This window comes from Torulaspora delbrueckii, chromosome 3, assembly GCF_000243375.1.
Source record: "Torulaspora delbrueckii CBS 1146 chromosome 3, complete genome".
Classification (NCBI taxonomy): domain Eukaryota; kingdom Fungi; phylum Ascomycota; class Saccharomycetes; order Saccharomycetales; family Saccharomycetaceae; genus Torulaspora; species Torulaspora delbrueckii.
In genome coordinates this window covers 1,039,982-1,056,553 of record NC_016503.1, presented here as the reverse complement: position 1 = coordinate 1,056,553, position 16,572 = coordinate 1,039,982, and the positions used below count along the sequence as shown (strand labels likewise).

Sequence of the window (16,572 nt, the reverse complement as noted above, 5' to 3'; positions counted from 1 at the left end):
GTAATTCAGTCCACATTTCGCTGGATTTTTCAACCAGTTTGTTGAAAAGGTGTCCGAGAACCTTAAGCATCCCCAGGTATATCAACTAGAAGTTCTTGGTTTGTTATGACGAACGTTTTAAAGCAGCGCGGCCTCTTTAAATTGTTTTATGGCCCATTCATGTATAAAGTCGAGAGCGTAGTGGTTTGTTTTTACATCTTGATATAAAATACATCCCCTCCACTGGGATTACAAAGAATAAGGTAAAAGGTTTATAGATTCAGATCTAACTCTAGATCAGGAGAAATGAGAAATAGTTCAATTTATCATTGTACCCTGTACTTGACCTGTTGATTGCAGAGTTTGGGATGCCGATGAGGCAGCTTTTGGTATCATTTGTGCGATCAACGGTTATCAAATATTCAAAAGTACAATATATTAAGGATGGATGTAGGCATGATAGAGCCTGTCATAACAGGATAACTCTCACACTAAAAGATGGTTTGATTAGTAGGAACCACATCTCAGATGAATCTTGAATAAGGATTGTGCTTTTTTTCAATTATAGGTTGTATTAAAATGAAGGTAGGCAGACTTGAAAAGTCGTGGTTTAAGGCCTCGATTCATCATCGCTCAAGAAGTTTTGATTTAAGTACCTAACCCTTCACTTTGAATAAATTCAATCGTACAGCAGTAATGTTAAGAGAGGATTATAATAGAATAATACGTTCTGTGTCCCTTATAGGGTTTGTTTCGATTAGCAGTTAAGGTAATAATTGTGGAACATAGTCGAATGATACAATATAATGTGAACCTAACTGATCTACTATATGTTGGTTGTATTTATCTTTCGCAGTTACGTATGAAATTATTTTATTGTTCCTAAGATTGTCGATGTTTTTGACAGTGAAAATGGCTTCGATGAGTCAAGCATAAGCTGCCATTGAATATTGGAATTTAGTTAAAAAAGTCTTTAAAAACTTTTCCTGATTTTTGACAGGTTTATGAAAAGATTTGACCAGTTGTTTCGAAGAACAATGTCGAGTGGAAAAATTGTACAACCAAAATGGTACGAACCTAATGTCCAAAAAGAGAAGCGCGTGTTGAAGCTCTACAATAGTTTGACTAAGAATAAGGATGTTTTTATTCCTCAATCTGGTGGTAGGTTAGTTACCTGGTACTCATGCGGTCCTACCGTTTACGATGCCTCGCATATGGGTCATGCTAGGAATTATGTTTCAATTGATATCAATAGACGTATATTGTCTGATTATTTTGGGTACAATATTAAATTTGTTCAAAATGTTACAGATATAGATGATAAGATCATCATAAGGGCCAGACAGAACTATTTATTTGAGAAATTTTTGAAAGAAAATAAGACACTTGATATCGAGGAAGTTCGTTCTGCTCTTTTAGCATACGCCGAGAAGAACTTGAAAATTAATCAAGTAAAGTCCGTCGATGAAATCGAAATTGCGTTGAAGGCATTGGATTTCGAAAATGAGAAATCTAAAGATCCAAAGTTTCCAATGCATTATACGGCTGTTCAGAGGGCTATTGAAGGTTTAAAGGCTCCTAATTCAGAATCGTCTTTCGTGAACGTTAAAGATGTTGTCATGCCTCATCTTGATGAGAAACACGGTTCGAGTGTGACCGAACCAGAAGTTTTCAGGGAGTTGCCAGCTTACTGGGAAGAACAATTTGATAATGATATGAAAAAATTAAATGTTTTGCCTCCAAGTGTGACGACGAGAGTTTCCGAGTACGTACCTGAAATTGTTGATTTTGTTTCAAAGATCATTGACAATGGGTATGGTTATGCAACAGAAGATGGCTCGGTTTATTTTGATACCGTAAAGTTCGACTCTTCTGAGAAACACGACTATGCAAAGAATCAACCTTGGAATAGAGGTCAGTTGGATTTAATCAAAGAAGGTGAAGGTAACCTTTCGATTGCAAGTAGTGGTAAGAAATCTCCTAACGATTTTGCTCTTTGGAAAGCATCTAAGCCAGGTGAGCCTCGTTGGGATTCGCCATGGGGACCTGGTAGACCTGGATGGCACATTGAGTGTTCTGTGATGGCTAGCGATATACTTGGTAGCAATATGGACATCCATTCTGGAGGTATTGATTTAGCATTTCCTCATCATGATAATGAGTTGGCCCAATCTGAGGCCTGTTTTGATAATGAGCAATGGGTGAATTATTTCTTGCATACTGGTCATTTACATATAGAGGGACAAAAGATGTCGAAGTCTTTGAAGAATTTTATTACTATCGATGAAGCCTTGAAGAAGTTCACATCGAGACAGCTGAGGTTAGCGTTTTCACTAGCACAGTGGAACAATCAATTAGATTTCAAAGAAGCTTTACTGTCCGAAGTGAAAAGTTTAGAGTCAATGTTTGGTAACTTCTTCAAGAGTACTAGAGCTTTAAAGTCGGATGTGGTTTACCATGCGTCGAAGAAGCTAGGCCCTTTGGAAAAGGAATTGTTGGGTGAGTTAGAAGTTGCTAAGGATAAAGTTGATGCGGCGTTCTGTGATAATTTGTCAACCCCACAAGCATTAAAGGCATTGAGTGAGCTTGTGACCAAGTGCAACTCTTATATATCTGATGTTGGCAGTGAACTGCGGATAGAGCCGTTGGTTGATGCTTGTAATTACATTTGTCAGATTTTAGGGGTAATCGGTATTCCAATGAGAGAGGATAAATTGGGATGGAAAGAAGGCGAATCTGGATCTACTGGACAGTTTGAGGATATTGTGTTGCCATATGTTAAATGTTTGTCTAGGTTTAGAGATGATGTGAGAAAGCTAGCTATTGAAAAGAGGGAAGTCCTAGAGTTTTTGAAGCTAACCGATAGGTTAAGAGATGAAGAGTTATTAAAATTGAACGTGTTGTTGGATGATAGAAACGATCAAGGAGCTCTTGTTAAGTTGATTTCTGATGAGGAAAAGAATCAGATAGTGGAGGAAAAACAGAAAGAAGCTGAGAGATTGGAGGCTAAGAAGGCTTCTGATGCGGCTAAGAAAATTGAGAGAGAGAGTAAAGAGAAGGAACGTCTAGCGAAAGCAAAGGTACCGCCAGGAGAAATGTTCAAACAATCTGAATTGTACTCTGAGTGGGATGAAGAAGGTATTCCTACAAAGGATTCTAAAGGTGAACCTATTACTAAAAGTATGACCAAGCGTTTGAAAAAACAATGGTTACAACAGGAAAAACTGTATAAGTCTGTGCAATAAATATAGATTATTTCTTTGAACGTTTTTTTGCTACCTTGAACTTACTCATTGGATCATCTTTTGCCAGCTTTTCGCTCTTTAAGGTTGGTATACCCTTAGTCGTGGAGTCCTTTTTTACTAATTTTGGCTTTGGCTTTGGTTTCTTGTCTTGAATGTGTTTGGCATCCTCGTACATCCATTCCAATCCAGTCTTTCCTTTACCACTCGCTAGATCTTGTAACTCTTTCTCTTTTTGTTTTTGCTGAATTTTTCGTTCTTCTTCAATAGCATCTTCTTCTACTTTGCTAACTTTAGCCTTATTCTTTTGAAGTTTAGGATTCCATGATTTCAATAGATTCAGATCACTTGAACCTGCCATCGTATTAATTATACTTAGTTGTTGTACATAATAGTAAAGATTAGAAACCATGAATTTTTATATTTTTCTTTTGCATCCCCAATTGAGTGGTCAAGAACTCGCAAACTTTAGCTCTTTGATCACCTTGCATTTGGATAATCTGACCCATTTCGGAGTCCTTAACGATATTACCGTTACAAGCAAAATCTTTCTTTAAGACTTTCAAGATTCTCTTTAAGTCATATTCTTCAGGTACACCTTGTACAGTAGTTAGTGTTTTCCTACCATTTCTTTGTTGGATACGAATATGGATATAGTTAGCAGTAGTAGTTTCGTCGTCACCAGTATCAGCAAAAGGATCAAAGGACTTTAAGTTTTCAATGGACATATACTTTACTTTGTTTCTTAGTTTGTTTCAGTTGTGTGTCGTAGTGCTTTGAAATGAAAATTTTCATTAGTTTTCTTATAATGGACTAATTGCGTATCTAAATACGGTAAAAGATAGGGACATTCGAAGAATAGAAGTATTACAATTAAAGAGGTATAGGAGATTGAATATGTCTGCTATTGATTTAGCTAGGTCTATTAAGAAAGCTTGTTCGCTTGAAGAGAGTGCACCAAAAAGAAAGCATGTTAGAGCATGTATTGTCTATACTTGGGACCATAGTTCAGCTACGCAATTCTTTTCAATTGTGAAGTCTATGCCAATTGTGAATGATGATGTGCAGTTGTTTAAATGTTTGATCCTTGTTCATAAAGTGATTCAAGAGGGACATGGAAGTGCATTAAAAGAAGGTATTCGAAATGCTGAATGGATTAGGTCGTTGGGCAGAGTTCACAGCGGCTCTTATGGACCATTGATAAACCGTTATTCCGAGTTTCTTTATGACAAAATGATGTTTCATGCATCCCATCGGGGGTTTAACAGTGGTACGTTTGAATATAAAGAATATACTTCGCTTGTTACAGCGAGTGATCCCGATGTTGGCTTTGAAACATGTATGGATTTGATGGATTACCAAGATGTTGTCTTTGATCTCGCTGACATGATCCTGGCATCCTTAGGGCGTGCGCGCAGTTCTGAATTGAGAGTTAGTGCTTTAATTCCATTGGTGACTGAAACGTATGGTGTCTATCGCTTTGTCGGGCCTATGTTACGTGCCATCGCTGATCAAGTCGGAGATCGGGAAGCAATCGAGCATTTGACTCAGCGCTACAACGCTCAACACTCGAGGCTATTTGAGTTTTATGCCGATTGTTCCTCCATCAAATACCTTACTACTTTAATTAATCTACCAAAGTTACCACCTATGCGGTCGTCTCAACCAGTGCAGCCAGTGCAATCAATGCAGCCAGTGCAATCAATGCAATCAGTGCAACCCAAAACTATCCCTGCAGATCAAAGACTTGCAATTCACCTTGCTCTTCAGTCCGTCAGCCATTTTCAGGATCCGGTTTCCTTCTTTTCCATATCACAGCTTGCTAATGAGATAGCGACCTCTACGACACCAACCATCCCGACCATCATCCAGTTGACCCACCAAATCACAACACTACTACAACGCAATCCATCCCCCCTCCTCGCCCAAGCTTCTCAACTCTACTTCCAAGCATTACTTTCCCCCTCCCAACAAGACATCATCAATGCAAATACAAATCTACAAAATCTTTTAATTAACTCTCCCGCTCATATCTTTGATCCACCCACTCCACAAACCCACACTTCGGCTTGACAAAATTAAACTGCTGCGAGAAAGAGTCCAGTTACACTGTTCAAGTTATGAGGCAAAAGATGGCAGACTTTGAAAGTCAATAGTAAACATCACTAAATACGAATATTATCAATTTCGATTATAAGCTGCATTGGCCCTTCTACGCTTGTTTGCAAACTTGAAATGAAGTTAGTATCTCTGTTATTCCCGTACACTAGTCATTAGATGTGAAACATACCCATACACGGACCTGCCGAGGAGATAGGCCGCACACTTTAGCTACAAGATGTCTTTCTTTGGAATTTAGAGCTCTCTTCCTCTCATACAAACGTTCCAGAAGCAAACGAACCTCATCAGAAAGCCGCTTTCTAGTTACTGTTGAGCTGGTTACAGATATATCAGTTTCGAGAGAGGTTGATTTGGAAGAACGGTCCGTTACACTTTGCTCACTTCCGCCAATACACGCATTTCCTTCGATGTAAGTCTTTTGTTGCATGTGAATGAATTTATCATTGAGCATATTAAGCATTTGTTCTGCTACTTGACTCTTTTTTGCCACAGGAATTGAAAGGGCCTCCAAACACTAGTCGATGTTTTGTTCAGTATATTGCATTCTACTGTGATGGTAAATATATCACTATGCCATGACCATAACAAAATACAACACATACCTTACAGAATCTTTACAAAAAAGAGCTCATATTGCGAACTCAGTAATTCAACTTGTGAGCGATTAGCATCCTTATGAGGTTTAATATTCATCTTAGTTAAAGTCCCTTTCTTTTCCATGTCGCTGCCAATTGCTGGATCCATACTCACCGCATTACACAGCTCCATGATAGAAGTTATTATACTTTCGATAGGCTCTACGGAACCCATTGTTAATGATATCAAAATATGATATCCGAGGTTACTGAAATTTGAAATTTTAAGATTGTATCTAAGACGCCTTTGCTTCACCTCATTCTTAATAAATTTTTTGATTGTAACTTTCGGGGGTTCTTTTGAAGTCTGTTATTTCTTCTTCAACTTTTCAATTTTTCTAATCTTACCTCATGCCAATATCTTTTCCTGAAACATCATTTCGCATCTCACATATTAGCCTTTGACGCGCTACCCTTAGATTGCCTCAAAACAATACACGTAAAACACATAAATAGGCAGAGGTCAACCGATTTTCAGAAAATCCATTATCAAAATGCCTGTCATCAGTAAGAAAGATGGTTTGCGTATCCGAGTGTACACTTCCCAAGGCAGGCCTCGAATACACTGATGAGAGCAAGGATTTTGTATTCTTCAGGTTGGGAGATAAGAAGCAGGCAAACTCTGTCAAGTTTACATTTGTGGGGCAGAAGGTTTTTAAAACAAACCAATTGGCTGAATTCAATCTCTCTGATGAGGGGACCAAAAAGAAAGATTCACAAACGTTAATAACAAGACCGCGTAACTGTTTCATTATCATGCGTACTTTGATTCATAATGTTATTATCCGCTGTCTCGAAAAGTGTGGCATATCTTCGTTGAAACATGTATCTGCAATCACTTCACAACTATGGGGGAAGAATGATGGAATATTTCAGCTATACTTTGAGCTTCTTTCACAATTTGAAGAGCACTGGCATCTAAACATTTATCCTGAGTATCGTTACCATAAGGTCAATAAAATAAGTCGGCAACTGGAAAATAAGCTCGTGTATCAGAATATGTTAAATCGAATGCGCTATTTTACAGCTTCTTCGCTGTTATCTAAATTGGAAGGTATTTTAACATTCCCGGTTGCGTCTGCCGCGGATACTGCTGTTGATGCCACTGCTGCTGCGGAGATCCCCACTGCGGCTGAACCGTTCAGTTCCACCTATACCTATTTTTCATTGTCATTCCATCAAAGCGGCGTAAAGCATCAATACCATCCTCGCCAACAACACCGCCAGGTGATAAATAGTACGGTTCGGGTCGGGAAGACCCAACAACAAGATTTCGCAAGTCCTCAAGAGCGGAAATCCTTTGACGCTCTCCACAACAAGCGTCCAAGAGCTGATAGCGTCGATGATGGCAAATTGAACCGGAAGAATAGGTGTACGGCCGTTACACAAGAAACCCTGTGTGATCGTATCAAATTCGGCCTTCCCAAGAGAAATTACCGCTCTCTCTTGTCACTGAAGAGAGCTAGAAAATCCAACACCTCAAGATCTAAGGAATCATTAAACCAAGAACAGAATGCTTTGAAGACTGTAACTACATCCGCACAAACAGATCCTACCGATTCTACAAGAAAGTGCTCCGCGCTTTTTAGCCATGGAAGAATACCTGTCTCCCAACAAACCTTCTTCAAGTCCATGCCTTTCAAAGACGTTCAAAGTACCAGCGTTCCTTCTACGATGGCCTCTTCAACCCAACTCCCCGGAAGTAACGTGAATAGCCTGCGTAAAAATCCCAAAAGGGTTTATTCAAAGCCTCAGTGTATGGTGGGGTCTAAACAACGTCTGGACGTTCAAGACCTTTACCTAGAGAAGAAACCCATCATTGTATTATCTTCCGATCAGCCGTACAATGACTAATCTTGCAACTATTCCTTCGAACTACAGAATGATCCTTTGTGTTTGGTTGCAATGATGTGTGAGGCACTTACCCTAGGGCTCAGACAGTGTAAAAAGAGATAGCTTTCAGAGAGCGAATGGATTGGCCATTTGGAAATGGCAAAAAGTAAGCATAGCTTCTTGGAAATTCAAAAACAATAATCTATTCTAATAAATTCCTGCCTCCGGCGTAACCACTCACAACCTAGTTTATTTAGTTATTTATATATCTGAAGTCAATTTTGGGCCCATTGTTACATTAACTTTAGTAGAGATTTTTTTTCTTCTTGTCTTGAGGTTCTTCAGACTTTTTAAAATCTTGATTTTCACTTCATTCTTTCTATTCGTTCTCTACTCTTTTAATCGTCTTTTTATTTTATTTTTATTTTTATTTTTTTTTTTCTATTTTCTGTCATCTTCCTGTCAGATCCCTGCCTATATCATCATTATACCATCGCTTCAGCCTCACAACACTGTGAGACTTCTGCCACGCACCTGCCAGAACCTTTGGATACTACACAAAAGGACTACCCTTACTTGAACTGAGCGATCATAAGCAGATGTCAGGAACCAAATCAGAATCATCGAATGCAGTAGTTAAATATCCATGGTGGTATGGAGGTGTAGGAGGAATCGTTGCCTGCATCATTACTCATCCGCTAGACCTCGCAAAAGTGCGACTACAAACAGCAGCCCGTCCTAAACCAACACTATTCTCCATGATCCAGAGAATACTAAAGAATGACGGCCCACTTGGTCTCTACTCGGGTCTTACCGCATCAATTTTGAGACAATGCACCTACACAACAGCTAGATTTGGGTGTTATGATTTCATAAAAGAGAACCTGCTTCCTGCAGATAAGTTGAACAGCACTCTGTATCTACTTCCTTGTTCAATGATCAGCGGGGCCATTGGAGGATTTGTTGGAAACCCTGCTGATGTTGTCAATATTAGGATGCAAAATGACTCTGCTCATGAGCCTCATCTAAGAAGGAATTATAAGAATGCAATCGACGGAGTGACAAGAATTTTTAAAGAAGAAGGGGTTAGAAAGCTGCTCACAGGCCTTGGGCCTAATTTAGTGCGGGGTGTCTTAATGACAGCTAGTCAGGTTGTGTCGTATGATGTATGCAAACATAATCTGGTCACAACGTTTGGCTTCGACGCATCCGAAAAGAAAACTCATTTCACTGCGTCCTTGGTTGCTGGTCTTGTGGCCACGACCATATGCTCACCTGCTGATGTTATTAAAACGAGGATCATGAATGCTCATCAGCACCATGAGAGTACGCTCAAAGTACTCTCGTCTTCCATTCGAAATGAAGGGCTTGGCTTCATGTTCAGAGGTTGGCTTCCAAGCTTCGCAAGATTGGGTCCTAACACAATTCTGATTTTTTTGGTAGTTGAGCAACTAAGAAAGTATGAAATCGGCATGCATCAACATTTCTAAGATGAATACGAAGCCTTCGGTATTTGAAAGTGTGTCATAAGATAGAGCAGATAATAAATAGTTATCTATAGAGTACCTTGAAAAATATTTCAAGTATATATAGATTATTCATCAGATAAATGAACGTTTTCTTTCCCGATTATTGTATGCATTCTTTCTAGATTGTATTGGTAATCTACCTTTATTGTATCTTATCTCAATTCAATACACCATGGATTTTCCTTAGCACGTCGTCGGCGCTCTCTTTGATCCAGTCAACATTTTGAAGTATTGTTTCAATAGGTTCTTCCGATCCATCAATATCCTCCTCTTTAATCACATCTTTCACTCGATTATCGTCATTTTGACAAATTAAACCATTGTTTTCTAACAACAACTGCGGATCCCAAACAAATGGTTCATAGTATAACACGCGATCCAGCATTTCATAATAAACAGCATACTCATACAACGACCATATTAAACGACAACTGGATTTAAGAATCTTCAACGACATGTCATCATGACTCAAATATGCTTCAAAATCACCTTTCACTACATCAACCACATTCCCTTCGCCAATGCACCAATAATGCTTACCAACGGATCGTTCCATAAAAACTAAAGAGTCGTCATTCAACTTGGTGTAGCACTTTTTCAAAATTCTATACTTATTCTGACACAAATACCCTCCAGGTAAATGCTGGTCACCAACAACATCTACAAGCTCGTAAGTAAACCCATCAAAACAGTCAGTATCTTTCAGTTCCACTGAGCAATTGTTCTGTGACAACAAATGGTTCAAGTTCAGTAACTGACATAAAAAAATCTCAAGGAATCCACGTCTCTCACACAATTCTTTCCCTTCAGAGACTATTTTCAGATCATCCTCTAACTTCCGACAAACCTGCGGTAAGCCTAATCGAACATACTCCCCTTCAGGCCAACTTTTCCTTTCAATAAGGTACTGATTGAATTTCACAACAGTGATAAAGCAAGTAGTCCAGTCACATTCAGTCCCATCAATTATTCCATTGAACATACTTTTCAACTCTACTTCATCAATAGAATTTTCCTCACCGACTTCCATTTCCACCAAATTCAACAAACGAATATAAAAATTAGCCCATTTTACTTCCCAGTTTTTATCAAAATTAATTTTCTTTCTTATGCATTCCAATGTCCTGATATACCTATCCATAAAAGATGTCATAAAATGCTCTGTCCCATATAACACCACATGCAAAAATAAATAAATAGTGAAATGTTTGATGAACAGTTCACTATGGAAATGGCAATTATGGTAATCGCCGATGATTAGTTTAGCCAGAAGAGACTTGCTCAGCAAACCAGAAGTATCATCATTACTCTTACAAGCACCTTGACAATAACTCTCAAGCACATGATCGTAAATCTCCAAAAAGTTCAAACCTGGAATATCAAAATAAAAGTTCAAGATACAAATAAGTAGTAGCAGTTGGTTATCCTCGATCATTGACCTAACATTGAACCTTGCCAGAAATACTTCAGTGTCCTCATAATCATTATCACCAACCCCATCCCACTTGAAATAAATACTCAACAACTTAGACAATAATGATCTGAAAGTGTCAAATGATGCTGTTAACAGGGATAGTTTAATTGGAATATCATTGATGTACAACGAACCCGCATCTTCATCAATATAAAACACATAAAACTTCCCTAAAATTTTTAGAACCCTAGTTGGACATGAAATAGCTTTCACTGAGCGATTGTAATTACCAACAACTAGATCTTGCAGGTGTTTTTCATAAATAAAACAAAGTGAAGAAACGTTATCCTTCACAAAACGAATATTATCACATAACATTTTCATCTCCTTTGACCTCTGAGGCGGGCTAACGTAATCAACATTACATTCTACTCCTTTTCTAACACAACTAGAGCAAGGCCCCGGCCTAGTCTCCATAGAATCACATTTTATTTTATTCTTGCGGCACCTTGCGCAGGATCGCAAAGGCTTTCTATCGCTAACGGCAGTCATTATTTCCGCATCCAACGACTGTGATACCTCTTTAATATCAAAGGCTAAATATTAACCATGAAAGATGAATCAGGTATAGGTAGATGAATGAACAGAATTTTTAACAGGTCACATATTTCGAGCTTTTTTTCAAAGCATGTATAAACTCATCGACCTTTCACGGAAAAACCGGAATAAAAACAAACTATGGGGTATGAATTAATAAACAGTTAAAACTATCACATTACTTGGTACCTCTCCCTATTATGTCAAGAGTCGCCCAATTAGATTCCTCGGCTCTGGACCAAGAGATTCACAGCTTATTCTGGTCAGAGTTCACTCAAAATATCAGCCCGGGCAAAAATAAGGAAGAGTGGCAGCTTGCTTTAGAAACTTTGGTATTTTATTTTGGATCTAAATATGCGCCAATTGATCAAGGAACGACAACCTATGGTTCGCAATTAAGTGGGGTCAAATTTGCATGCAAAAGACGGACCCTCTTTATCATAAGTATACTTTCCAAATACTTAAACTCCCGAATATCACATCTATTGTTCACTACAAGTGCTACTATAAGACTTATAGATGCCTACAGATACCTATCTCACATTTACTCGGCACTAGATCTACTAAATTTTGCTCACTTCCTGTTTTCAACTAGCTCGACAGGTCTCAAATACCTTTCCCCATTGCACCGGATATTAGGAGTTTCATCGTCAACAGACACTCTTAATCCTATAAACTTTTATCATGAAACAGTCTATGCCGGCATAGAATATCAAAACAGACAGCTTTTGTGGAATGCAATACTTGAGCTGTTCAACGTAACATTGCTGAACAATGCCAGATGGCTCAATAGAAAACCACAAACACAAACAATACTTTCAGGACAAGATAAAAGAGTAGTCCATTGTCCCAGATGTTCGGAGTTTCCGACTAATCCATATAAGCTTTCGTGCTGCAAAACAATTTACTGCTACATTTGCGTGGTAAAATCTCTAGAAATTGGCCAATGTGATAATTGCAACTCGTCAAACGAACTGCAGGCAACACCAATCTACTAAATAGAATATGCAGCGTCAACTTAACCACTATAAGCATCTATCTACTCTTTGATGCTATATCACGTGACTATTAGAAGTATAATACAATTAAAAATTCCAGTACTACTAGCCATGCCAACATTACGAATAAATCCATAGTTCCAGTGCTTCCACAGTAGTGTTCTAGCCCGCTTCCTCTTCAATCGGGGTATGCTTCCGCGTTCAACCAATGCTAGATTGACGGCCAACCTAGTGAGATCACTCTACCATGCAGGACATAGATCCAAAATAAAACTTAGACCATATACAACTGTGTGTTCAAAAACAGATGATATTATCAGAGTTCTTCAGAGAAACAAACTAATAAGGAATGAGGATAAACCATTATTTCGGCACTACTGGGATTTTCTTTCAAATAATCAAACGAATCTTCCAGAAACAGTACTCGGAAGTATGCCTTTAGATTCAGTCATTCAGTTTGTTCAAGCAAATAAACAAAACTCTTCCACGGTAAGAGGTCTCTATAGAAGAGAACTTATTTTCAATTGGGATAAAGATATGAACAAAGTAAAAGAACTTATAGAAAAACTTCAAATATCCGAAGGATCAATAAACTCAAAACAAGATGTTCTAGCACTCTGCATCAATGACTCTCTCGAAACTAGGGATGTCATCATTGCAGCAGAAATTTACATCCTTTATTACACACTGAATACTATTGAACCTTTAAATGATGATCTCTGTCGCAAGATAGTTACAGCGCTAGCTTTCGAACATCCTCGTTACGACCACATCCACTTGATGAAATATCTCAACCTTCACGATCTATATGACAACAGAAATGAAAGAATACCACTCACCCAGACACAAATTGTATCATTATGCAACAAAGCAATTGCCTTAGAGAATTCACCAATACTTACTAAGCAAACGCTAAATAGATTGATGGACATCGAGTTAACCTCAAGTGAAGGCTCCAGAAGCAACAAGATAATAGCAGCTTATCACTTGATTGAGAAAGATTGCCTTATAAACAATGTTGCAGGTGTTTACTTCACATGGACTGCAATACAGAATTATTACACTTCAATAGCCAGACATGATCCAAGAATGATTCACAAGATAATAAAACTATTTACTCGCCATAAGGCCTATAGAACCACTTGCAAACAAATCATTTCAAACTTACCACCTGAGTATTATTCCAACAATCCGTTAATACTACCGACAATTATTGATTATGCGACCAAAGTTGGGAACTTATCTTTGGCGAAAGAATTAATGGTCAACGTCAATAAACACCTTCTACCCCAAAACACTCAAATTGTGTTGTTCAGTAGGCGTTGTTTGTCATCTTTTCTTCGAATGCATTTAAAGTTCAAAGACTCAAAAGGTGTAGACCGTGTATTGAAGCAAATTCAGGATAGTTTCGGGAAACATTCAGAAGAGAATCTATTAGCAATTGTGGCACATTTAGTGGAAGTCAAATCTTCTGAAAATTTGACAAAAGCAGTGCAACTAGTCGAAAAGATACCGCTAAGAAAAGCATTATCAGCATATGGCTCGATTATAAACAAACTTGTTGAGTGGCAGATAGCATCTGATGAAAGATTCGATGCTAAATCCATGCCTATATTAAACAAACTTTTGGAAAGAGCTCATAGGCAGGATCCTTTGCACAAAAATCGATTGTGGAACGTTATTGCATCTCTGTTTATCAAGAAGATTGTCCATTACAGAAATTTCCAACGGCCAAGCGACAAAGCCACCCATCTTCTCTCATCAAAACGATTCAACACAACGAATTTAGACCTGGCTAAGCTCATTTACATCAAAAGCAATGATAGAAACATCACTCCCAGTGACACTGATATAAATCCATTTGCTAATACATCACCACAGCATGTCCTCCTCAAAATAACGGAAGGAAATAGATTGATCATTTTACGAAACATAGCATTAGCCGCCATCAAAGGACAACGAAAGGACATCTTCCTCTGGTGCTGCTCAAACCTCTACCAAGCTGGTATGCCTACAAAAGAATTACTATTAGATTGGAATAAAATGTTGAACAACGAGATTAGAAACGCACATTTTGTTGAAGTAAAACAAATGGAGGAAGAATTAACGATCCACGGGCTGCCCTTTCTCAGAAAGGCGTTTAGTTAATTAAAACACTGTACATACAAGATATATTAGTATCGAACTTAGCGCATAATACAACATAGTTCAACTCTTGGGACTAGGAAGCCCTAGAGGAACCTTAGGAGGTGGTAGCGCCTTCTGAAATTCTCTAACAGTAATTTGACATTTGACTTCTTTACAAAGCTCTTTCTTCTTATTCTCTGGTACTTTCTGAAAAAATTGAAGACCGGTACTTCTTTCTAGAGCATCAATTGGAACCTCAAAATCTGTAAGCTTTGTTTCGTTTGGGATCGGTTCATTAGGTAAAACAAAAGCGGCAACTGAAATGCTATCTGTGTTAGGATTATTAGTTGGCTTGTCCCCGACAATAAGTTTGAAGAAATGAGTAGGAACAGCAATGTTTGGAGGATTTCCAATGACTTCGTATGTAACCTTAATTTTGCCATCTGTAGGATCACGTTTAGGCAAATAAAGAGGACCGGTAACGATTCTAACATTTTGGTATTTTTTAGTCAACTGCCTGCAAAAAAATTCAAGGTGGGCCCAGTAATCTCGATTAAAACCATCACCTACCTGAGGACTCATGTTACTTAAAAAGAAAGTTTCATCCATGGCTGTCTGGCTAAATTTAGCGTTAGCTGCTGGAGCTTGATGACCTCTATCGTAGCCAGATCTGAAATAATCTTTTAGTTTACCACGGAACATCTCTGGGATTTGCTCGTCCTCTCTGAAGAAGGAAAACTTCCTATCAGCATTTCTTGCAGCAAGCGATTCTGCAGTTATATGTTCAACAACCCAGTATGGGTTCCTTGTTTGCCTGTTATAACATGAAATGAATTCTTGCCTACTCTCTAGATCATGAATTGGACCAGGGAAACCGTACTGGAAAAACCCGGCAGGGTTCACATTCCCTCCAATCAATTCCAATTTACCGCTGGGACGACCAGGTCCACCAATAACCGGAGAAGGTCCATTTTGTACATTCGATGGAGTTTGAGACGACCTGCCAAAAAAATAGGTTGCGACCCCAGCACCAATTCCAAGTCCACTGATACCGACAGCTATATTCTTGAACGACATACTAGTTGGCTTATCCACGTAATTGACCACTACCTCAACTGCTTATATGTGACGAAATCTTGGTGAGATTACTTATTTCTGCTCATCTCGCAGAATTAGTATGCCGAAAAAGTAGACTAAAGTCAAACAACGTAAATCTGCTGAAAAGGCATTTAAGAAACCACAAGCTCCTGATGTGCCAGCTCCAAATTATACTTGGAAGTTGTAGACCTGATAAATTGAGGCATTGGCGGGTCTTATCAGTCTTGCCACTGTAACAACTTCATTGCTTGTGCCGTAGATGTGAGAGACTCCGAGCAAGACCATCAAAGGCAATTTCATATAATGCTAGCAACAGAATTCAATGAGTGCGATATCACTCATGTTACCCAGTTCAGGCATCGGTTACATATTATTGATAGTATTTTTATGTTTCAGCTTGATACAGGTATGAGAGAGCTATAAGACAACTACCCGAAACACTCATTATTGGAGAATTTGTCACGCCAGCATCCAATAGATGCTGGACATTAAAGGCAATTCTCAGAAATCTCTTCAACATTATCCATCCAACAAACCAAATAATGGTTCGCACTGAATGCTCCAACACGACGACGAAGGCTACAGTCGAAATTCGCTGAGTTAGACTACCGCGAGTGCAATAAATTGACCACAAAATAAAGGTCAAACATGACAGCATAGCACACTTTTTCTTCCGTGATAATTTGTCGATGATGAGCAGTTTTATGGTGCTAGTGTGCTTCAGCTTAAGGAGGATTGAACCTCCAAGTCCTGTTATAATTGCCGGACCATAAAGCAAGATGAATGATCAAGTAAATATACATAGCTGCGTATGATGCGCCTGAATGTTCGACAGGGACTTAAACGCAGTACATAGTATGCTCAGGAATTGTTGCAATCATTCAAAGGAAAGTGGCAAATCTTCCGTTTCTTTCTCTTTGATTGAGAGAAGTAGTGGATTTATAGTGATGATCATTTCGTGCGCTACTGCATTGTAACTCCTTTGTTGATTCACCTGAG

The 16,572-nt window shown here is 38.6% G+C and overlaps 11 protein-coding genes across 11 annotated transcripts; 6 read left to right on the top strand and 5 right to left on the bottom strand.

The window, feature by feature from the left end:
- Positions 1-983: 983 nt before the first annotated feature.
- CRS1 (cysteine--tRNA ligase) lies at positions 984-3,224 on the top strand (the record flags this gene model as incomplete). The annotated part of the gene is made up of 1 exon (XM_003680638.1): positions 984-3,224. One exon carries the CDS (start codon positions 984-986, stop codon positions 3,222-3,224), a length of 2,241 nt encoding a protein of 746 aa, XP_003680686.1.
- A 7-nt stretch (positions 3,225-3,231) lies between these two features.
- CWC25 (U2-type spliceosomal complex subunit CWC25) lies at positions 3,232-3,582 on the bottom strand (the record flags this gene model as incomplete). The annotated part of the gene is made up of 1 exon (XM_003680637.1): positions 3,232-3,582. The coding sequence occupies one exon, from the start codon at positions 3,580-3,582 to the stop codon at positions 3,232-3,234; it is 351 nt and encodes a 116-aa protein (XP_003680685.1).
- A 40-nt stretch (positions 3,583-3,622) lies between these two features.
- Positions 3,623-3,949, bottom strand: SUI1 (translation initiation factor eIF1; the record flags this gene model as incomplete). The annotated part of the gene is made up of 1 exon (XM_003680636.1): positions 3,623-3,949. The coding sequence occupies one exon, from the start codon at positions 3,947-3,949 to the stop codon at positions 3,623-3,625; it is 327 nt and encodes a 108-aa protein (XP_003680684.1).
- Positions 3,950-4,118: 169 nt separating this feature from the next.
- Positions 4,119-5,294, top strand: SLA2 (Sla2p; the record flags this gene model as incomplete). Its single annotated transcript, XM_003680635.1, has 1 exon — positions 4,119-5,294. The coding sequence occupies one exon, from the start codon at positions 4,119-4,121 to the stop codon at positions 5,292-5,294; it is 1,176 nt and encodes a 391-aa protein (XP_003680683.1).
- A 108-nt stretch (positions 5,295-5,402) lies between these two features.
- On the bottom strand, positions 5,403-5,802 carry TDEL0C05820 (homeobox domain-containing protein; the record flags this gene model as incomplete). The annotated part of the gene is made up of 2 exons (XM_003680634.1): positions 5,403-5,450; positions 5,512-5,802. 2 exons carry the CDS (start codon positions 5,800-5,802, stop codon positions 5,403-5,405), a joined length of 339 nt encoding a protein of 112 aa, XP_003680682.1.
- Positions 5,803-6,493: 691 nt separating this feature from the next.
- TDEL0C05810 (uncharacterized protein) lies at positions 6,494-7,831 on the top strand (the record flags this gene model as incomplete). The annotated part of the gene is made up of 1 exon (XM_003680633.1): positions 6,494-7,831. The coding sequence occupies one exon, from the start codon at positions 6,494-6,496 to the stop codon at positions 7,829-7,831; it is 1,338 nt and encodes a 445-aa protein (XP_003680681.1).
- Positions 7,832-8,409: 578 nt separating this feature from the next.
- Positions 8,410-9,300, top strand: TDEL0C05800 (uncharacterized protein; the record flags this gene model as incomplete). The annotated part of the gene is made up of 1 exon (XM_003680632.1): positions 8,410-9,300. The coding sequence occupies one exon, from the start codon at positions 8,410-8,412 to the stop codon at positions 9,298-9,300; it is 891 nt and encodes a 296-aa protein (XP_003680680.1).
- A 196-nt stretch (positions 9,301-9,496) lies between these two features.
- On the bottom strand, positions 9,497-11,305 carry TDEL0C05790 (Zn(II)2Cys6 transcription factor domain-containing protein; the record flags this gene model as incomplete). Its single annotated transcript, XM_003680631.1, has 1 exon — positions 9,497-11,305. The coding sequence occupies one exon, from the start codon at positions 11,303-11,305 to the stop codon at positions 9,497-9,499; it is 1,809 nt and encodes a 602-aa protein (XP_003680679.1).
- A 245-nt stretch (positions 11,306-11,550) lies between these two features.
- PEX2 (ubiquitin-protein ligase peroxin 2) lies at positions 11,551-12,348 on the top strand (the record flags this gene model as incomplete). Its single annotated transcript, XM_003680630.1, has 1 exon — positions 11,551-12,348. The coding sequence occupies one exon, from the start codon at positions 11,551-11,553 to the stop codon at positions 12,346-12,348; it is 798 nt and encodes a 265-aa protein (XP_003680678.1).
- Positions 12,349-12,537: 189 nt separating this feature from the next.
- On the top strand, positions 12,538-14,496 carry CBP1 (Cbp1p; the record flags this gene model as incomplete). Its single annotated transcript, XM_003680629.1, has 1 exon — positions 12,538-14,496. One exon carries the CDS (start codon positions 12,538-12,540, stop codon positions 14,494-14,496), a length of 1,959 nt encoding a protein of 652 aa, XP_003680677.1.
- A 60-nt stretch (positions 14,497-14,556) lies between these two features.
- On the bottom strand, positions 14,557-15,552 carry NUC1 (ribonuclease; the record flags this gene model as incomplete). The annotated part of the gene is made up of 1 exon (XM_003680628.1): positions 14,557-15,552. One exon carries the CDS (start codon positions 15,550-15,552, stop codon positions 14,557-14,559), a length of 996 nt encoding a protein of 331 aa, XP_003680676.1.
- Positions 15,553-16,572: the final 1,020 nt, after the last annotated feature.